At 36.4% G+C, this 23,183-nt stretch overlaps 1 protein-coding gene across 19 annotated transcripts in view; it reads left to right on the top strand.

Moving 5' to 3' along the window:
- Positions 1 to 21,596, top strand: part of camk2g2 (calcium/calmodulin-dependent protein kinase (CaM kinase) II gamma 2) — a 72,960-nt gene extending 51,364 nt beyond the window's left edge. For 2 of the 19 annotated variants that reach the window (XM_077237219.1, XM_077237221.1), the window contains 10 exons: positions 3,866 to 3,906; positions 8,141 to 8,218; positions 11,611 to 11,655; positions 12,046 to 12,100; positions 14,812 to 14,916; positions 17,185 to 17,316; positions 17,718 to 17,793; positions 18,450 to 18,544; positions 18,666 to 18,914; positions 18,995 to 21,596. In XM_077237219.1, the coding sequence (XP_077093334.1) occupies positions 3,866 to 3,906; positions 8,141 to 8,218; positions 11,611 to 11,655; positions 12,046 to 12,100; positions 14,812 to 14,916; positions 17,185 to 17,316; positions 17,718 to 17,793; positions 18,450 to 18,544; positions 18,666 to 18,898 (860 nt within the window). In that variant the 3' untranslated portion in view covers positions 18,899 to 18,914; positions 18,995 to 21,596. The remainder of the gene's footprint in view (positions 1 to 3,865; positions 3,907 to 8,140; positions 8,219 to 11,610; positions 11,656 to 12,045; positions 12,101 to 14,811; positions 14,917 to 17,184; positions 17,317 to 17,717; positions 17,794 to 18,449; positions 18,545 to 18,665; positions 18,915 to 18,994) is intronic. The other 17 variants (XM_077237225.1, XM_077237228.1, XM_077237223.1 and 14 more) reach the window with 9 other exon arrangements.
- Positions 21,597 to 23,183: the final 1,587 nt, after the last annotated feature.

The following is a 23,183-nucleotide window of genomic DNA, read 5'->3' as shown; positions in this document are numbered from 1 at the left end:
GACTGCATATCTTGTCAGCAATAAAATTTAAGTAAATGGATGTGTATAAAACTTGTAATTCAGTCACTCCCATCCCTGAGACGCATTCGTAACCCTTTGTGCTTCGTGGCTTTTGACCAAAGTCTAGGATGAAGGTGCCCTTTCCTGTCAGAGGCGACCTTTGCCTTTAGTCTGCACTGAACATCTTTACACAAGTGCTGTGAACTTGTCAGAAGATGTTTTGTGTCATTTTCAGCGGGTTGGGATGGTAAGAAGAGTATCACAAAAGCATGTATTATGTCTTCCAAATGGTGTCTCTCTGGAAACATAATGCATTATGGGTTTGCGCTCTTGGTGATGGTCCAGGGATACTCCGGTGGAGGTATTTCGACCCGAGTCACCTTAAGCAACGGCATCATATTTAAGGTTTTCATCACAGATTAAGTGGCCTTTATTTATGTTGATGGTTTCTTAAGGTGGCTCGTTCTCCTTGTGTACCTCACAGTCACAGTCAGGTCGGCTTTCGGTCAACCAGCTGCACTGGTATGAAAATGTGGGTAGATGCTGACATGCATTTGCCTGTTGTAAGAATGAATGTCTACATAATGTATGTATTAGCAATAGCATGGTTTTAAGGGAAGACTTATTGAGAAGAACGACTGTACTGACGTCTTCACAGCGGGGATCGCTGTGGGGTGCATAAAAAGCACCTTTCAGCATGTCTTCAGGTGTCTTTGTGCATGGAAGACACGAAACAACAGGAATCCACATGTCCTTCTGTCTTGCTTTTTGTTTGTTTCATAGTTTCTTGCCCCTCTCTTCATGTCTACGTCTTAATGAAAGTGGCATGTCTGTGAACACTCTGCCAATTGCTTCTGTTGCTTTACAATGATACTTAAAGGTGCAGTATGCTATTTCTCGAAATAGTTGCTGAACACTCTTGATATTTGAAATAAACCCGAACAAACAGACCCCTCCCTTCATTGCTTTGCCCCCAAAATGCACAAACATGCAATGCAAGAGTGTTTTTTAAATCATAGCAGAAACAAAGCAAAATAATGCTTTGCGAATAAAAAAAAAGAAGACAAACAGGCGACAAGGAAGCACAAAAAATTAACCTACAGTACACAAGAGTATATACAGTATATAATGTTACTCACGGATGGAGCAGAAACATCACAACCTCTGCATCCATTTTCAGGCCTTCCTGATCTCACCAGGTTTGGAAAGCTTTTCTAATATTAGCACGGGTCCTAAAGCTCTTGCTTGATCATAGCCCTTCTTTTTCCAGTGATATTTTCTCTTTTGTAATCTAAACTTAAAGTCTTTCTTCAAATATCGCTCTTGCTCAGCTCACTGTCTCTCCTCTCCCATCATTAGTATACGCCCCCTACTGCTGATTGGCTGCAGGTTTGTTGCGGTGCATGGTCCGATCCACTTTCAACAGCATTTTTCAAAAATATCTTACTGCATCATTAACAGCTGCAGTGGATTATTGAAGCATCACAAGTACATCTACTTTAATCAGAGGGAGCTGTTTACAGTGTGATATATCAGCCAGGGCATTTAATGAGCTGCTATTTGACTATTTTGAAAGACACTGCCTAACCATGCCCGCTTATGAGTTTATTTAATTTGAGCAAATTTGACTAATTTTAGCACACACAATTTCTACTTGTACACCGTCATTTAAAATTTTGGGGTCAGTATTTTTGAAATATTTGAAAGATACTGTAAAAACAGAAATGTTGTGAAATATGATTACAATTTAAAATAACTGTTTTCTATTTTAAAATATAACTTTTTTTATTGCAAAGCTGAATTTTCAGCCTTATTGCTCAGTCTTTAGTGTCACATGATCCTTCAGAAATCATTCTAATATGCTGATTTTCTGCTTTAGAAACGGTTCTTATTATTACCAATGTTGAAAACAGTTGTGCTGCTTAATATATTTTTGGAAAATGTGATGTATATTTTTTTAAAGATTCTTTCACGAATAGAAAACTCAAATATATATATATTTTTTGAAATTAGAAATCTTTTTTAACATTATAAAAGTCTTTATTGTGCCTTTTGATCAATTTAATGCATTCTTTCTTAATAAAAAGTATTAAAAAAAATTATTATTGTTTTATCTTGCTGACCTGAAACTTTAGAAATGTATTGTGTACAGTACATGATCACTTACTCGGCCATCAACCACACTGTTCTCTCTATTGGCAGCGGCACTGACTATTTAAAAAAAAAAAATCAATCCACCGCTACCCTCTCTAACTCATGCTAAATTAGTTTTTTATTAATTTCACACTATCAACAGGTGAAGCACACAAACTCATTTGATGCATTATACAATTTCAATTACGAGACCAGTTTAATTACGAGCCCAACAGCTGAACAGATCAGAAAAAAGGTCTTATCGTCCAACCACTCAGTCCTCTCATGAATCAGCAGTTCAGCTCTAGAGTGCTACAGTGAACTGAAGCAGACATAGGCATTGGTTTGTCAGATCTGCATGGAGTCGTGTGCAGGAGAGATGCCTTCAGTGATGACAGCAGGCCAGGCAGGAGATGGCTCTGCACAGCATGGACCCAGCATGAACAAAAAATCCTCTAGTTTTGCTTTGAGTTGCTTGACTACTTTGTTTGCCACAGCTGTTTTTCTTTTTAATAATCTGTTGATTGATTTATCTTACCTTTTTCCCTTTTTGCATTCTTTCCTACCTCTATCTACTTTTGAAGGTAAGGGAATTTGAAGATCATACTTATAAAGTCTACTAATATCCTTGTATTTTTTTTTGTGTGCACATATTTGTTGGCATTGTGTCTGATTTGATCTGTTTCGCCTTTAAAACCACGTTTCTGTTTATTCACGTAAGTGTTTCATATCAAACTTAGGTGGTCTTTCGTGTTTCTTGGTGGAGAGAATCTTCTAGCCACTTTATATGATACCAGTGCTTTGTTTGCTTGTGTCATGGGTCTAGGTGGCATTTTTTACTGCCCTATGGCTGGTATTCCATGTCATGTGACTTGATTCTGCCATTATTATTTATGTACTACTGTAGTATTAATTCATATTTTGAATTGACTTTTTAATATATATATATATATATGTAAATGTAAATGTATATTTTACATTTTCATTTTCAAGTTTTAGTAATGTTATGTGCTTTGTCACATAACATTACTAAAAATTACTAAAAATAAAAAATATTTCTATATAGTTTTTGTAATTTGATTTACATTTAGGTGCCCAACACAACACCGGTTTCAACTCAAAACTGTTTATGCGTTTTAGCCGATCATTTACACAACAGCATTTTGGGGGCCTGAAAACGCAAACTTTTGAAAAGGGGTTTCGAAGTGCAAGTTTTTAAAAATGATACCGTTTATAGTCTCTAAACTTCATAAATGTGAATTTGTGAAAACGGTGACATATTACATGCTCATTCTATAGTTTTTCTTTACTAAGTTGCCAACTACTGGCCTGACATGCATAATACAGGGTTTTTAATAGTTTCCGCGGATCCGTGTAAAACGGGATTGTTTTGAACGTTGTCGTCTGCTGTGTACGCAAAAAAAATGCAAAGGAAAAACCTTGCCGATTTTAGTACTGTACATAGTTGACGTGTAAACGTTCCCTTAGTAATTTTAGCACTTATTTCATGTTTATTTTTAATTCTCTAGTTTAAGTTTACGGTTTTCATCTAATATTTTGAATATTTAGGCTTGTTTTCAACTACCCAAAACAATTTTTAATAGTTTTAGTCAAGAATAACAACTGGTTTCTACAGTAAAGGAACAGCATTTGTAGATGTCAGTAACTAGTCAGTTCATCGAAAGATTGAGTGTTTCGAAGTGTTTAAATTTTTTTTTCTCTCATCTTTCAGCATGCAAAAGTTTACTGAACAAAAAGTCTGACGGCGTGAAGGTAAGCCCTAACACATATTATAAACCTCTTTCTCATTAAGTTCTTGAATCCGCATTGGCATCATAAAATAAAATGTTTTTGTATCTTAAACAAATGCACAGTTCTTCCCCAGTTTTTATGTTTAAACGATGTTTCCTGTCATATTTATTTTCCTCCTTTTAAGGGCATATTATAAACAGAACTGACAGTCAAGCTCACCAGCAAATGGCTGGCATAATCCAAAGACATTAAATGCACTCTGTTTCTAATTTAAAATGATTAGCTCTTTATATGATGTATTTTCAGTTAGCTTGAATAATATCCCACTGAGGAGGCCCAATCAAACTCATTCAGCATATTTAGATGGATATTTGCCCAATTATTAGTCCTGAGTCAAGGTGAAATCTGTAGAAGAAGAGAGACTTTCTCAACCCTGTGCCATCTCTGTGCATGCAGTGAATCGTCCGCCTTTCACCAAGCAACTGTGAAGCAACAGTTTCTCTAAATGAAACAAGTCTTATCAATACATCAATTCCAGCAGTTAACACTTTTCAACTGTTGCTACTAAACACCCCTGTCATGTCACACATGGCTTTGCAACTTCTTGTGGTTGTTTATTTTTCCTCTTTTTCTTCTCTGTGGGATCTAACTAGCAGCTTACTTTTTTTCTGTGTTCACTGGCCTGTTTTCTATGCTTCCCTGTTTTGCCCTCCTCTGTTTCACTCCGTTCAGAAAAGGAAGTCAAGCTCCAGTGTTTATTTGATGGTGAGATCTGTTCCGTGTCTCTCCCCTTTTTCTGACTCTCCCTCAACACTTTCTCACTCTCTGGCTTTTTTTTTTTCTTGGTTGAGATGCTCGAGAGTTTGTTTGGGTCTTTTTTTGTCTCATCGTAGGGTTTTGTGAGTCATGGGATCATCAAACATTAACAGAGTCATGTTCACCCGTTCAGATCTGTTTTATTACATACACACGTTCCTATTGGAATCCCATTCCCCTTGAAGTTCATTCTTCATTCCCATTGCATCTTGGTGCTTTCTTTGTAACTCAGACCAGGGCTTTTGTCTAAGAGGTATCTCCTCGACCTCTGCAAGCCCTTGATACACCCTGTGAGCTTCCTCCAGTTCGACTGTCTCTGCTTTCATAAAGCCATAATAACCAGGGCTGAGGTGTGCTCAGAGTGGACAAAGGTTTCTTCCTTGGTACTCTTTAATAGGAAAGAGAGAGTTTTAATGGTATTGGAACAGACTATGTTAAGACACAGACAAACAAGCGTTTCACTCAGTGGAATTCCCCTTTTTCCCACAGTCCATAGTTTGCCAGGCGATTTCTGTTGCCATGGCAATAGCTGCAGTGCTGTGACATCGAGTTTGTCCTGACAACAAGTAAAGAGCAACGTGTTACGATAATTAATATATTGTATGTTAAATTTTACTATTTAAAACGCACCTTTCTTTTTGTTCTGTTTTCATTTTTTTTATGGTTATAAAGAATGTTTAATTAACCATATCATGTGGATTTCCCACCTGAAGAATAAATCATATTTTTTCTGTCGTCAAGAGATTGATAGTAAATGACAGCAGCAGCAGTTGATTTCTGTGAGTGAGCCATGGCAGTTCTGTTTTAGCCTTGTCCCAGAGGGACATTTTTAATATCGAACAAACATCATTCAGACGTTGCGCATAGATCCCCATTTCTCATGTCTTGAGTTTCTCCATCAGGTCCAGACAAATGCACACCCTTTCCTCAGTTTTACTCCTGCTCGTGGCTATCATTGTCCCCATTATTGAGTAGACCTTATGATTTTCCAACCAAGTCTCTGAGAATGTGATCTTGAAATCTAATAATAAACTTAAAGGAGCCTTCAATTGATTCAGTGATCTCAATTATAGTCTTGAACACAAGATTTGATCATCTTTAACATCCTGTAGGAAGTTATAAAAAAATTGTATTATAAATATTAGGGCTGTCAATTAAATATCTTATTTTAATTAATTCGTTTTGGGGGAAAATAACGTGTTAAAATCAATCCGACCTACGCAGTTTATCTTACTTTTCATACAGGTGAGTGGTGACAAACATGAAGCAGACCAACAACTCACTGAGTGATGTTGTCTAAACAATGCATTTGGAATGCCCCTAAAATTCAGTATATCAGGGCAAAAAACTCCCTTGTATGAGTTTTTGTCTCATATTTATATCATGATAAGCAATATCACAAGAGTGCTTTTTTTGCCCCGAACGAGTGCAAATGTGATTGATTTTTATTCTACAGGTCAATAAACAAGAAGTTAATATTGTGTTATATGTTGGACAGGATATTGTCTGTGTTTGCTCAGTTTTGCCAATGTAAATATTACCTGTAAAGTCACAGCATAACTGTTGTGCATCTCTAAGCAACACACAGCAGTGCTTCGTTTCCGAATGAATCTGCATTTTGAGCGAATCAATTGTGTGGACCAATGATGCAATGGCCTATTAATAAAGAGAGCCATTTACTTTATTCCTGAATGAATCAGCCGTTTGAACGAATCGAATTGAATGACTCGATATGTTAAAATTATAATATATAATATAATTTCCATATAAATGTTAACCCCGTTAAAAAGGTTTACTTCACCCAAAAATGAAAATTGTCATCATTTACTCGCCCTCATAGCCGTTGAAGCCTAAAAGTTTGTGTAATAAATACTGTTGAATCAAATAAATAATTTTGTTCCTAAAGCTACTTTTTGTAATGAGTATTTGATGCTTTTCTTTACTTTAAATAGTCTTTTGTAAGTAATTTCTCAGCCAAATTTGATGTGCGATTAATTTGATTAATTAATCGGTACATCTGAAATTAATTTGATTTTTTTTTTAATAATCGCTTGACAGCCCTATTAAAAACAATAATATAATATTTGATTTAATATGAATGTATTTATATATATATATATTTTTTTATATATATATATATTATATAAATATAATAGTTTTAATTATATTTCTTTCTTCATAAGCATCTAAAACATATGAACTGACAGAAAACGTACAGTTATTTTTCAGGGATGATATAGTCGGTCACTTACAAACTGTCTCTATAACTTTAGCTGTCTCTATAACTCCTGAAAAATGCTGAAAAATTTACTCAATTAACTGAGACTGAATGCATAAATAAAGCAGTTTCTTTAAAAATATATCTCCCTTTTCTCTTTATGGCTGTTTAACATTTGGGATGAAGAACTTTTGGCTGCTGTTCTGCTTCAGTGTTTTTGATCCGTGTGTAACCTGTTCTAATCTCTCTGTAAGGATTATTGAACGTTCTTCTCAAGAATTGTAACGGTTTTACTGCCGCCTCTCTTCTTTCTTTCCTGTAGTCAGCCTTTGTTCTTTTTGGATTATTAGTTGTACCCTGAATTGATTCACAGAGTCCGAGGTTTGAGCATTAACTCTTCTCGCTGAAGCGTTTTCACTGCATGCACTAGTGACCTATCAGGGTCCCTTAACTCCTTGACCGTAACATTGGCCTCTAATTGTTACTGTGCCAGCAAAATAGTATTTTTAAATATTTCTGTAAATACCAAATATTTTATCTGTAGCCTTGAAACTTTGTTGTGTTTTTTTTTTACCGTTGTATCCATCTTTATGGATGTATTCAAATATGTACAAATTCTATTAGTATATTTACATGTTTATCAGCACTGTAACAATGTCTCTCATATCATCAGTTTGAAAGATGTTTACATATCCTGACTTTATTTTTATTAATAAATAAATGTCAACAAAATATACTTATTCTCTGTAAATATACTTATTATCTGTAGTCATATTTTAGGATAATTGAACAGTTCCAAAACAACACTGCCGAATTGTATATCAAGGAACATAACCATGTAAACGAATCTTACTGTCTCTTTTTGTACAGCCCACCATGTTTTATCTTTGTTTTTATCAAGAATTGTAATGTGATTTTACAGATATGGGAGGATTTATTAAAAAATATATATATATTTTATGACTGCTCTAGTATTACCGACCATGAGTAATTTGAATCTGTAATTCCATAACGTACATCTCACAAAAACACGCCTTTTAATAATTGAAGAACAACTAAAACCTTTTTTTTTTTTTTCATGAATGAGCTGAGGTTGTCAGTTCTTGAACTGCACTGAACAGAAATCATTAGGGCCCGAGCACCGATGGTGTGAGGACCCTTTTGGAATGGCTCTGTTTATTTTGTGTTGTCATTGTTTTTTTGTTTTGTTTTTTACCCCAGCCACAGACAAACAACAACAAAAACAGTGTAGTAAGCAGCAGCACCAAAGACAGCAGCATATCATCCACTGCACCAATGGTACCTCATCTTAACTTTTTATTTCCTTCATTCATAGTCTTTCCTTTTCTTAGTTCTTCAGTCTTTGTTTAGTAAAAGGCTTTGTCAGTTTGTCCCTTACCTGTTATTTTGACTTCCACCACTCATCGCTCAATCCACTCAGATGAAGATGTGTGATGTTACTCATGGTTTTTGATGAGTTGAACTAAAACATCTGGTTTGTGCCTGTGGATTTCTCTCTGACTTCCTATTTTACCCAAACAAACTCGCAGGAGAAGTTTGACAAATTAGCAGACAACCCCTGTACTTTAGACAGTTTCAAAAACTTTTCTTTTTGTTCACTATCTGACCATATTAAAGTGAGATAACATTTTCTTAGACTAGTAATATGTAGATAATCCCTGGTTGCATCTTCTCTTAATCTCACAGTCGAGTCTCCAAGGGTAAAACAGGATCATTTTATGTCAGGAATCAGAGCTGCTCTGTTTGTTCTGAAGATGCAGTCCCTAACTTTTATTATTATGGGTAATTGCTCATTTACCCAGTTCACAGCCTTCAGAGGACATAGTGCTTCTTCAGAGGTACTTCAGTTCTGTCAACAAACACATTTGTCACCTGACATGCACACCCAGTCAAGGAACAGTGGGGTCTAAAAGTCGAAGATCATTATGTTTTCAGGAAGAAAATATGGGTGGGGGGTGAGGGGGGAATTTAAATATCTGAGTATTTAATTGATATGTGATGTTTTATTTAATTTATATTAAGTATTATTTTCAGTATTTCTTAGTGTTTGTTTGCTTGGGCTCACAGGCGATGAGTTTTTTTTCTCTTTCTGTAATGCATCAAAGGGAATGAAATTGTAACTGATTCTCAGCACGTAGGGACTGCATCTTCAGGTCTGCGTTGACAGGTTGCTTATTAGAGGGTATTGTGTTAGTGGTGGTGGAAATAAAGTAGGATCTAGTGCGCAAGACTTTTTGTTTATATGTGGAGTGTGTGTATGTGCAAAGGTGGGATCAATGCTTTGTGTTTTCTGGAGAAATAACATACTGTGGCATTGAAAGCTAACTGTTTGTGCAGTGTTAATCATTTCTGTTATGTCTATGTGCTGTTGGTGACTGGGGTTGGTCTTGGAGAGAGACTTCTCAAGCCTATTGACTACTTCCTTTTCCACTGTCCCTCTGTGGTTAGAAGTACCCAATCTTTGCATGCATATCCATTGAACTTCAAGTTCTTTGTATAATGTCTTTCTTTACAAAACATTATAGTTATTTTATACAGGGGCCTCAATGTATTTGGACACCTAACACCAGTGTTGGGCAGTAACGCGTTACTAGTAACGCATTACTGTAACGCAGTTACTTTTGACAGTAACTCATACTGTAACGCATTACTTTTTAAATAAATTAACTCCGTTACCATTACCACATGGTGCGTTGTCCGTTACTTTTTTAAATTAATTAATTTTGGCTGAAGTGTAGCCTACAGCCCAACCTGTTTGCAGCAGCGACGCATTGTAGGATTGGTGGTAGGGTTGCTTGCGACCCGTCACTTAAAATACGGAATTGTCCCGTATTTTCAAGTAAAATGATGCGTCCCGTATCAAATCAATAAGGAAAGTGATTTGTCCCGTATTTTACATAAGGCCCACACATAGCCTAGTTGGATAAAAACATAAGGATTTACTATACTAATAGCAAATAGCCTATAAAGAAATCAATTTCACAATAATGTTACATTATGATTAGAATCAAAAGAATTTTGTCCATTTTCTAAGCTTAGAAAATGCACATTTATACGGTCTGAATTTTATAGGCCTAAATATTGTTTAGTAATTCTGTGAATTACACTGCGCAAACCAAAGTAGGCTAATACTACCCACCGGATGAAGAAGGGTTGGCTCTCAGTCTCCACAGAACAAAATATTTATTTTATTTTACTTTTAGTGTTCGCATTTATGAGGAAGAAACAATGTTACGGACGTGACAGTTCTCCGTATGTGAGCGCTCTGAAAGCGGCACTAAAATACGCTTTAAAACTTTCACAGAGACATAAAACAGAAAGCACAAAACCTTTCTTTAAAGTGAATTTCGTTTTGTATTAATTGTATCTTAATTTTAATCAATGTTTCATCAACCAATTGCCTGGATTTAATAAATAAGAAGTAAATATAGCAGACGATAGATAATCACGAAACGAGGCGCCAGCGCGTGAACTGGAGCTCGTCTCATAAATGAACCGAAACTCGGCGTATAAGGTAACCTTCTTGCCTCACAGACATGTCTACTTTTAAACAGAACAATTCAAAACGAAAGAATACAGACTGCTCTCTGCTTATGTAATCCGTATGAAATGTGCATTTCTCTCTGCCGCGTCTACTGCGAAGATCGCGAGTCAGCATAGAGAGTCGCCTCAGAAATCCTTGTGATATATTCAGTTTGTGCTGGTCTGACTTAAATAAAATAGTGTTTAAAAATTACTTTCTGTTTAAGTCAGTTTTGTTTTTGTGTAGACCATAACGCATAAAAGAACATTAATGGGAACATTAAAGAATGTTTTTTTTAAAGTAACTAAAAAGTTACTTTTAACAGTAATGCATTACTTTTTGGTGTAAGTAATCAACAAAGTAATTGAGTTACTTTTTGAATGAAGTAACTAGTAACTGTAACCAGTTACTATATCTTAGTAACTAACACAACACTGCCTAACACACACTTAAACACAAATTAATGTCATTGTAGCATTTTTAAAAGGGATAGTTTACCTAAAAATGAAAATTGTTAAATATTTAAATAAATACCAAACCGGTTTACATTTCTTTGTTCTGCTGAACACAAAGAAAGATATTTTGAAGAATGTTTGTAACCAAACGGTTGTGGGGCGCCATTGACTTCCATAGTATGGAAAAAAATTCTATGGAAGTCAATGGGAACCATCAACTGTTTTGATTCAGCAGAACAAAAAAATTCACACAGATTTGGACCAACTTGAGGGTGAGTAAATGATGATAGAATGTCCATTTTTGGGTGAACTCTATCCCTTTAAAATAAATGTAGTACAGTCTTGCTTTATTTAATTATTCCATTATTTTATTAATTTTATTAATTCATTATTATATTATTTATTTATTTATTTAGCATAAATTAAAACATGTAACAACAAACAACCAATACTAATTACCACTTGTAAATGTTATCATCTGATGCAATGAAATTCAGTTTAAAATTCAGTTTAAAATAAGTGCCCAAAACATTTTGGGGCCTTTGTATATGCATTATTAGCTTATGGAACAAACGCAGAAGTCTCCAATGCTCCTGACAGTTGTACAGTCACATCATGCTAGTTGTGGAGTCAGGGTCCACTCACCCTCTTCCCTCAGCCCCGCATGGTAAACTCTCTCCTGCCTCCCCCAGGAATCACAGACCACTGTCGTGCACAATCCAGCCGATGGCATCAAGGTAAGCCTCCTCTTTTAGCTCTGCCATTGAACACGGGTCATTAGAGCTACTTCCTAAAACCACAAACCCAAACTTCACAAATATCACTCAAGTGAATGGGTCTTGCCCTCATGCTTGGTTGGCTGGTTTGTGCAGGGCTCGGTGTGTTCCTGTCAGGGGTCTGTGTGTGTGTGAGGGTGTGCTGGGGTATATCTGTGCTTGCGGGTGATTTTTTTTTTTTATGTGTGTGTGTGTGTGTTTGCTGGTTTACAGTGTGTGCACCATATATTGTTCCACATGGTTTATAGACCCTGTCTGCAAACCTGTTTCTATACTACTTTTTCGGTCTTCCCACCTTCATATAACCACCCCTCCATCTTGCATATTGTCTCTCTCTCTCTCATATCACAGGGGTCTACAGAGAGCTGTAACACCACAGAAGAGGAGGACATGAAAGATAAGAAAGGTACACTATCAACTCCTCATGTACTTTGCATGTCTTTCTTTTGTTCTTTGGGATCTACAGAACAGGGTGTCTGTGTATGAGTTAATTCAAAATGTAAATGTTTCTTAAACGCGTCATTAGAATCAAAGGCCATGTTTACACCTGATATTTACATCTGTCCTGTGACCACAGGTTTTGTGGGCGCAGTCTCTGATTTTCTGAGTACATGCAGTACTGTGCAAAAGATGCTTCACAAAAACATTGGTTATTTGTCTCTTTTGATTTAGTGTGTCAGTAGGAAAAATCCATTTTAGATTTCCAAACATTCCTTTTGCAAATATTGTTATTATGCAGTGATATTTTTGTATGACCAAGCAGTCCAACATCAGATGGTACTGTATACAGTATGGTCCATAGATATCTGAGCTCCGCATTGAGTTTTTCTGGGATTAGATAAAGAAATAGAAGCAACTGAGACTGTCTAAATCCATAAAAGAACAAAGAGTACTTAAAGGGATAGTTCACCCAAACGTGAAAATTGTCATCATTTACCAAACCAATCATATGAGAAAACAACTCTTTTAGTTTTATGAGAAAAGTATGAATGTACAAATTCATTTGAATTTGCCAAAACAGAAAATGGTTAGAATAGTTAAGAATTGCCTTTACTCACCCTCACAGCGTTTCCAGGTTATAAGACTTTCATTTATCTTCTAAACACAAATAGATAGATTTTTAATGAAACATGAGAAATTTCTGTCCCTCCATTGAAAATTGGTTCATGACGATTGGTTAATATGATGAACAGATTTTATTTAGGTTTTTATTTACATTGTTCAACACACATACATAGAGCACATCAAATATGAACCAATGATATTTGTCGCATCAAGCTAGCTTGACCTTCTGTTTATTATATTTGCGTTGTTTTTTTGTTTCGTTTTCTATATTAACAGAAAAATTGTCAAGAACACATCGGAATGCATTTTATGTAGGGTTTCTGACTACCTCTGAATGTGGTTTCAATGAAAGGATCACAAATTGCTTTGGACGGACATTAATACCAGATGTGAATGGGGTCAAGGCTTGTTCACTTTCCCAAATAGTGGTAATGAAGGCCAGACGGAATAAATATTATACAGGTAGTGAGAGGTTGACAGTGAGATTGATTCCTGTGTTGTGAAAGGACCTTCATGGTATGATAATTGCTTTGCTTTGACGACCAGCTTGTCAGCTCTAGATACATTGCTGTTCACTACAGCTTCAGCTATTGTGTAGTATAAGGGACCAAAACAGGGTCAGACTGACTGATTTGCTATCATGAATCAGCACAAGCTTTGCTATGAAAAGGAGCCATGCTGTGATTGCCAAAGTTACCATGACACTAATGAATCACAAAGTCTTGTGTTTTTATAATGAATGTCCACAATATCTGAGGGAATATTCGTTTTACAGCAGTGACCTTTACTGGTAACAAATACCCCTTCTGAGAATTACTGAGCCTCCGTATCACATCTCAGTATGTTGTTCTTCAAGAGTCACATGGTGGTTCATTACCACACAGCAATATTGCACAATGGGTTCAACTAAATTATATTTAATCATGGCACCATTCATCATCTGATTGCCCTTTTTGATAAATTCTGAGCTTCTATATTGCTTTTTGAGGGCTGTTAGATGATAAGATACCTTATTCATTTCTGTTCAATCTTGGAAACACAAGCAGAGGTTTAATGAGTCAGTAGAGCTTTAGGATCATTCTTTGCTTGACACTGATCTAAGCTTGATGGTCAGGTACACTCAATAGTCAATATACTGAGATTTAACCCTCAGAGACCCAAGCACAGATATTGATATACACTACGATTCAAACATTGTTGTTCAGCATTGATAACACACTTTCGTGCTGATTAAAAAAGTTGACCAAAGTTGTCCTAAGACAAGAACGGGTATTGTTTAAAATTCATGTATAACTTTAATAAAAGGTTTTGATTCATTTAAAATGTTGACTACTGTTATAAGAAATGTTTCTTGAGCAGGAAAGAAGCATATTAGAATGATTTCTGAAGGATCATGTGACACTCAAGACTGGAGTAATGATGCTGAAAATTCAGCTTTGCATCACAGGAATAAATTACATTTGAAAATATATTAAAATAGGAAAATGTTATTTTAAATTGTAATATTATTTCACAACATTATGATTTTTACTTCATTTTTTAATCAATCAAATTAATCCCTCTTGTCATCATGATGTTTTACCTAGTTTTATCCCGAAGATATTTTATTTAAGTAACCATTGCAGTTCTTCCAACCGTAGGTCTCCGAGGGTTAAACCTTAGAAATGATCCACTTGCGTCATAGCAGGAAGGCCCAAAGATGTCACATTCTATACTAGGGTGCAAAAATATCGCTGACAGAAGTATTTTAGCTTTTTCTAAAACAAACAGTTGTATAACATGTCCTTGTATGGAGGTATAAGAGAGTTCAGGGCTCAGAAAATATTCTGAAAATATAATGCCTTTATATTATTTTCTGCTCTTAAGTTGCATGCACATTGTGTCTTAGCATTGTTTTTTTTTTTTGTGTGTGTAGTGTGTACTGTTGATATTTTTGGACGATTTTCATGCAAATTGTGTCAGCACAAAAGGCAAGCTGAAAAAAGTTTTGTGCCTTGTGGTATAACTTATCACAACAAATGTCACACTTTTCCCCTGAATTGTCTGTGTCAGTATCGGTGGGCGGGGCTAGCAATGACAGTGCAGTGGTCAGCCAATGCAGTGGCTCTGATGAGCCGGCTCCTCAGACCGAGGCTCCTCCCCCCTGCCCACTACCCAGTAAGTCAACTGCTACAGCAGTGACCTTATCAGCGGCTCCCTCTTGGACTCATCTGATCTCTACCTCACATTCTCTCCGTTTCTACTGCTCCCACTGCTAACCTAGAGTATTTCACCTTTCTACACTTGTCATTACTTAATATGTTACTCTAATATATCTGGCTGAGATGGACATCTACATTGTTAAATGCCCTATTTTTGTATTTTGGTGTCAGTATGAAAGGTCATATCATACATTTTAATTTTGTAATTGATTTATCATTATAGGCAGCAGTTTTATTGTTTAAATGTGATGCATAAACAGTTACGGTCGTATTGAAATTATCAGTTTGGTAAAAATAAACTTAAGATACTCAGATGTCAGATGTTTTTTATATTGCTCGTTTTTCTGATGGGAATACTTTGTTGAAGTGTGATGTCAGAAATGTGTGGATGTTTAGATTGAGTCATATTTACTATTTAGTTTTAGTAAATTCTCTTTTTGTACTGAAGAGTGTACAAATGAATGCTATGGAGTGTTTTTGTAGTTTATCTCAAAAGCTCAGGGAACATTTGATTCCTTATGATATGACCCCTTTAAGACAACAATATGGCATTTTTATGGCTTTCGTGAGTCATTGCAACACATTCCAACACGCCCCATAATCTACTGTACTCCGCACAGCAATCAAGGACTGAGATTGTCACGTTACCTGATTTGGAGTCTCTCGCAGTCCACCATCTTTGCCCTTTTTCTCATGTACGTCCTCACCTCTGACATGGAAAGAATTGCACTGACCTTCTCAGTCAGAGTGACCTTTTCTTTTATTTATCTGTGACACTGAATACTTTGAGTGTGACAGATGAGCAGAGGGCCCGTGCTGAGATTGTACACGCCAGACATCTCTCAACACATGCACACACTGTGCCTAGATCTACTCAGTATGGCCATTACTCCTCTTGTGTTCTTCATTTACTCCTCCTGCTTATGCCAGTTCAGTATATAGATTACTGTCATAAAACAGGCCGTCTTGCCTATACATCTCTGCTCTTTCTTGGCTGCATGTTGAGTTCAGCGACTGCTCAAACCACTGAACCAGACTGCTGAAGGCCTTTGTTTAAAAAAAAAAAAACCCTTGAGATCTGCCACCATCTGCTGGACTGTTATAACAAGCACTGCCAGCTCTCTGTTTCAGTGCCTTGGACATGCTGAAATCCTCTAAATCATTTTCATACATATTTATCACGTCTGCTATTGTGTATTTAATGTTAATTATTCAAATTCACTTAAAATCTAATTACTGAATTTATTTCTGCATTGTTTCTGTGTGACGCATGCAGTGGTTTAAGCATGGTTTGCAGTAGCTTGATGTTTTATGAAGCATGTTATATAATCAGCGGTTCTCAGCCTTTTGGGCTCGAAGTCTCTCCATTGTCTAACACAATATTCAACCCCCTTTCCCCCAGATTATAGGATATATAAGATATTTCAGGTATTTCTGCTGTATGACAAAGCTGCTTGTTTTCAAGCTTTTTATTAACTCTGCAAAAAACTGTACATTTTGATTTTTAAGTGTTTGATTATTTTAATATAATAATCATTTATTAATTTATTTTTTATTCTTAATGCACACACAATAACTTAAAAGTTTTAAGTCAACCTGAATCTCCCCAGGAAATTTACTGAGGCCCCCTTGTGGGCCCCGGTCCCCTGGTTGAGAACCACTGATCTAGATGAATTAGTGGCTGTGTCTATGATTGGAATAGAATACTATTGTACTACTAACTAGTATTGCACAGGATACACTGTATAATGCCTACTATTTAAAAAATATATATGTATTTTTTATTGGAAATAAAATGCAATTAAATATAAAATTATAAATACTTGGTATAAAAATGTGTCTTTTGTAGAATTTGTTTTAGAAATTTTGTGAAGAAATGGATGGTAAAAATTAAGTCAATAAAATTTCTTATCACAGTAGAAACGGAAGGTGAATTTGAGCTCATTTCATTGTGGGATGTAGTATTTCACACAGTCACACAGTTATGTTTAATACTGCATGATTTGTCAAGTGTAACTGGGCATTCAGCTCTTCAAACAGAAAATGTGCATATTGTGCACAGGATACATGCAGCTGTAGCAATAGTAGTAGAGTAGTATACTATTCCGAACACAGCCTGTCTCTGTTTAGTGCTCACTGTGTTTGTCAGACTTTTGTTTTGCTGTGGCCTAGCATCTCTGTGTGCATAGTTGCCGTTTTGCTTATGTGTCCCGTTGTCTTGCAGCCGAACCACCACATGATGTTAAGAATGTTGCTTGGAGCAGTTCAGGTCAGAGCTCCTGTCCTGATTTAGAGCCTGCTGTACCTGCTCCAGCCTCCACAACACCAGGGGGCAGCAGCGTGCACAGGCAGCAGTGTAAGTCTTAGACTGTTGATTTAGTGACAGAGATATGGTGAATTTTATGTTTTCTAAATAGACATCCTGACATTCCCTCTGGTTTTACAAAAGTCCCTGCAATTCATCACACTATTACATGTCCATCCGCAGGAATTATGAGCTCATGCGAGTGTTTGTACTTTATGGTTGGGTTATGGTTACTGAGCTGGTTGAAATCATAAGTGTTTAATAATCATTGAATACAAGTCATTCAAGACCTCTGCTTGTGCTAAAATCAGGATGCTTGGGTAGATGCTGAAAGACTGAATGAGATTTCTGGGGCAGCTAGGAGCATAACGTTGGTTTGCAGTTTTCAAATAATGGATGTGGATTAACCTTGATTGTGTCCTTGTGCTTCCTCCTGTCTCTCCAAACACCAGCACGAAAGCAGGAGATCATTAAAATCACGGAGCAGCTGATTGAGGCCATCAACAACGGAGATTTTGAAGCTTACACGTAAGTACTGTGTATATATGCTGTTTTCACATATCACTGATTAAACATTGTGAGCATTTTATGGATTGTGATCATTTTTGTTGGTACATTTTCACCCAAATAACAGCCAACAAAATGTTAATGTTGCACATATAGAAAATGGAATATCTTATATTTATCAATAGGAACAAACCCCATATTTAAGATTTAGCACTTTAATTGATATTGCTGGTAATTAAGAGAACATTTTGAAAATCTTGTTTTATCAGCACTTTTGGTGGATATCTTAAAAAGCACTGGTTTGTTTAATTAAAACATGAATGAAACGTTTAATGGAATATTTCATTTAAATAAACAACCTGTTAAGATCACCAACCATTTTCTGTAGAATATGTTTAACTTTTGTAATATATTTCAAATGTGTGCATAAATAGGATTATGACCATTTGCATATATAAATTATTTTTTTTAAAGGTTTAAAAGTTAAACAAAAAAAATGTTTGACGTATTTTTGTCAATGTTTTATGATGATGATGAAAGAAAGGGAACAATTATTGTATTGTATTATGGTATTTTCATTGATATTCAGACTCGCAGGTATTGAAAGCTCATAAAGCCCTATAGTCAAAACTGAAAAGTGTTTTGCATTGTCATCTCTGTAACCTTTACTGTTGCAGGAGAATCTGTGACCCTGGCCTGACCTCTTTTGAGCCTGAGGCACTTGGAAACCTGGTCGAGGGAATGGACTTCCATAAGTTCTACTTTGAGAATTGTAGGCCTCATGCTTTTTAATGTGATAAAGTGCAATAAAGCAGTTTAGGTTTGTTGTATTTGTGAGCAGATTCACTTGAGTTGAATGGTACCTTTGTCTGCTTGCATGTGTTTGACTACAGTGCTGAGTAAGAACATTAAGCCTGTGCACACAACCATCCTGAATCCTCACGTGCACCTGATCGGAGAGGATGCCGCCTGCATCGCTTATATCCGACTGACGCAGTACATTGACAGCCAGGGCCGGCCACGCAGCAGCCAGTCCGAGGAGACGCGTGTGTGGCACCGCAGAGATGCCAAGTGGCTCAACATCCACTTCCACTGCTCCGGAGCGCCTGCCGCACCTCTACAGTGAACCACCCAGGGCAAAGGTATATACTGATTGACAGAATCTTGGTGTCGACACAACAAGTGACATATTATTTAGTATTCTTCATATTCTCTCCCTTAGCATGCCTGAATACTAAAGCTGATTGGAGCATTTCTTCTCCGTGCACGTCTTGCCGCCTGGAGCCCGGCCAGAAGAGAACCTCTTGAAGTTTCGAAAACGTGAGGGAAAAAATTTACACAACTAAGAAATATATTTAAAAGTGGCCACCACTTTAGTCCAACTCTAGCTAGATGTGTGGCGGGCGGCCACGGCAGCAGCCCTGCCTTCTGGATGCTGCATGCTTCTAATGCCCACACGGGGCGCTGTATTGTCTGTAACCATAATCTCTGCTGCCCAACATTCGGAAATGGTGTTTAAAGTATTAATAATATATTGTAAAATATTGAGATCTTCACATGTGTAATTAACAGCTGGTAGAGATGGAAGTTAGAACCAGAAATGTGAATTTTTTGAAGAGCACATGCCGTTTTAAGGGTAAATGGTGTGAGTTTATTACGTTTCAGAAAACATTTTTCTGTTATATCCTCTTTTTTTTACGCATAGAATGTGATGGCATGGCATATCAGAGGGAACGAAATATTTTATCAGACGTTGACGCACCAAAGTGTAGTCTCTTAGACTTTGAGAAGATGATGTTTTAATGTTGCTTTTATTTTTTATTATAAGGGGAGAATGGGGTTGGGGAAGATTTTCTTTCTGGCTTTCTGTCGTGTTTTTGTGGAACTCTTGGTTTTTAATCTCCTGAATGATGCTGTATTTGAAAGTATTTTGTGTTTTCAAGACAAATGTTTTAAAGTGGGACAGGATTTAATATAGTTGTGCATAAATAGATATTTATAACGAGAAAGGGCAAAACAGTCTGGGGGAAATGGGTGAGGAGATTGTGTGTTTGTGTAAGTATAAATGTTCTTTCTTGGGTTCAAGATGCACGTTGCTATGTAGTGTTTTGCGTAGATCTTCTTTCCACACACTTCCACATGAGGCCTAAACTCAAGCTGGGTTGGTTTACTTGCCTTCATGTATGTTTGCACCCATAACCTCCTGGCTCTCTGAACCTGAAGTTGCAGAACTCTCACTTACTTTGATTCAAGTTTGTTGTATGTCTCTTGGTCCCCAGGGGGCACTAAACACTACACACAAACACGCTAACGGTTACTCTGCTCACTCTTTTAGGCTTCCAGCTGCATGCATATCATTTTGTAGACTATAAGCATGTCGAAAAAAGGAAATGGCCTGTACTGTTTTGCACACAAGCTTGAGACTCTATGCTGTTCTGTTCACTTTTTTGTGGACTGCTTTGCAACTTCAGGTTATGAAATCCATCCATAGGGGTCCACACTTTAGAAGAAGACCCAAACTGTCACATTACCCCTCCGTGAGTGTCTGTACACCAGTTTTGTTTATGTCTCATCGTCATATACAGTGACTTGAGTTTGGTTTTGGTAAAACAGTGATCACCTGAGCATCCACAGGCTGGTTATTGAATGAAAATGACTTCATGAATGCACTTCCAGGGTGTTTTGGGGACCATTTTGTGGCAGAATCTGTTCTGGGGATGTTTATTTTATTTTTAATGTTTTTTATTTTTATTTTTTCTTCTGTGTTACCTGTAAATACTAATGCAGATCATTGATGAGGCATGATTCAAACTCTTAGCCAGTTGTCTTCATCAGACTTTCAGTACACAGTAAACATGCGTAGTTAAAAAATGTCGGTTAAAGCACATGGACACATTGTGCTCCCTTTAAATTTGATCTGTGTGACTGTCATACATTGGAACACTGTTCTGGACTGTGTTATTATGTAGAATCCTGTGTGTGAATTGTGATGCATAGGGGGCTTGCCGTTCCCCCCTTTACTCTGTGCTAAGCCATTTCTTGTGACTCATTACCTTTTAAAGTTGGGCAAATGTTGCACCCAAGTTGATATGTTGAAAAAAAAGGGAGAAAAGAGAGTACTCCTGCCCTCCGGCATCTTGTTAGTGAGTTCACTTGTCCACAGATGAAACCGTCTGGCACTGTGATGTCTGCCATACCTTCATACAGCGCTCTCTGCTGCAGTGTGTGTTCTAACAGTGTGATCAGTCCTAGTCTCTGCCTGGCCACTTCCTCCACTCATAGTGTGTCCTCTCAGATATGAAAAAAAGTGCAGTTCAGTCTGTTAAACTTACATAAAAAATGTAAATGGTTAAGAGTTGTTTCCAGATGCAGGAGATTATAGTTCTTGTATTTCTTATGACTGTTAGATGGACACAAAAAACGCCTTTGTATGATAAGTGAATAATTCCTGAACTAAATGACTCTCACAACCAAATCATATATGCAGTTCAGCAGAAGCAAAATATGCATGTGTAACTTTCTCGTAATAATTTTCACTGTCTGTGTTACCTAAATTTGAAATATGTGTATATTACCTGCATCTTCAAGGTAAATTACATGTGGCAATGAGATATAGTTTCCAATGCTAAAATGCTAATTTTATAAAGAAATGGACTAAAAGAGATTAACAAAGCTTTAGCTTGGTATGTTGCCCCATTCTTGTCTGTTCTTTTGCATTGTAACCATATATGATGGGGCTACATATGATTATACTCTGAGGTTTAATTGGATGCTGGATTTTTTTGCATGACCATACAATTAATAAAACTATGAATTTAAATCTATGAAGTGTTTGTTTGAATGTTGTTAAACCATCATAGCTTTGTTATTGTTGAAACATTTGGAAGCATTTAATAAAAGATAATCTCAACATCATTGTCTTTCTCTCCTGCTCAGCTTGCATTTGAAGCTTACCTACAGTACTTGATTACACGAGGACAAGACGAACTCAAGGCAGTGTGTGTGTTACGTCGAGCAGCCTTGCTCTCAAAGAAAGTGTTACTTGCGTTTAGGTTTACAGAGATGAACATGACATACATCTTAACGTATGGTTATGGCTTGTCCAGACCTCCAGATTCAGTATTGGTCTATTGCGTTTTGTAAGAAATGCCCCATAATGAAATTAAATTTTAGTTTGTGTCGGTACACATCAATAATCAAAAGGTTCTTAGAAATAAACACATTTCTGTTCAGTCATACAAGTTGTCCTATGACTCCCATCAGTGCTTTAAAAAAATGCCAATTGGGCTGAAGGTTGCATTCTGTATTTAGAGAAACTATATTTATTATTATTTAGTTTTGTTAGTAAATCACACATTTGGAAATACATTTGAGCTGTGTTATTCTTTTTTCTGACAGCTACATGGTTCCAGAGCACTGTCACTTTCAGAAAGCATTTATATAGCTGTTTTACAGTGTTCTTACTGGCAGTTTAATGTTTTATGTTCTTGTTGTTGGTGGTTTTTGGACTTTCATTCTTCATTTATTTAGACTTAATTCATAAATTCTATTTTTAAATTTTGTATTAAAGTTTTATTTTGGCAGTGCACCTTCAGTACCGTATCATGGTGTATATATACCACCATTTTATAGCTACAGAATTCCAGTGTATTTAAATGTTTATTGAAATCCATTCATGTTGTTTGTTGACAGCAGAACTGCTCTGAAAGAACAGATTAGGGGGTGGGGATTCATTTGAGTCTTTTTATGAATGGATTGACATGGCCCCCTCACAGAGTTTTGCTTAGGGCCCCCAGAAGTCTAGGGCCAGCACTGCCTCAAGGGGACCCTAGAGGTAAATGTCTGCACCTTTAAACCAGATGTGTTGTTATTCAGGCAAGTTTCTAAAATGATCTTACTCCCTGAAAGATATCACTTAAAATGGTGGGGTCATAGGAAGAGTCTCTTATTTGTTGGCTAAGTATGGCAGAACTTTTAGGTTCTATTTTCTTTCTTTTTTTTCTATTATTCTTTTAAAATGTGCTATGGCTTCATGGGGTCAAATAAAAGTGGTGTGATTTTATTTTAATCTTTCTTTATGTTTGTGTTATGTTGTATTAACATGCACATTGCTATAGTAACATTCCATGTGTTGTTTCTAAAAACCAGAAAGAAACCGTAAACATTTTCTATTTGAATATATTTTAACATGTAATTTATTGTTGTGATGACAGCTGCATTTTCATCATCATTACTCCAGTCTTCAGTGTCACATTATCCTTCAGAAATCATTTTAATATGCTGATTTGCAGCTTAGTTTTTTGATGAAACTTAGATATTCTTTGATGAATAGAGAGGACATTTCTTTCTAACTGAAATCTTTTATAACAATGTAAAAGTCTTTGACACCTTTGATCAATTTACTGCATCCC

This window comes from Siphateles boraxobius, unplaced genomic scaffold (genome assembly GCF_051911475.1).
Source record: "Siphateles boraxobius isolate OS27281-9 unplaced genomic scaffold, OSU_SipBor_1 20, whole genome shotgun sequence".
NCBI classification, from domain to species: Eukaryota; Metazoa; Chordata; class Actinopteri; order Cypriniformes; family Leuciscidae; genus Siphateles; species Siphateles boraxobius.
Note: the sequence above shows the minus strand (reverse complement) of the source record. Positions and strands in the feature narration are given on the sequence as shown.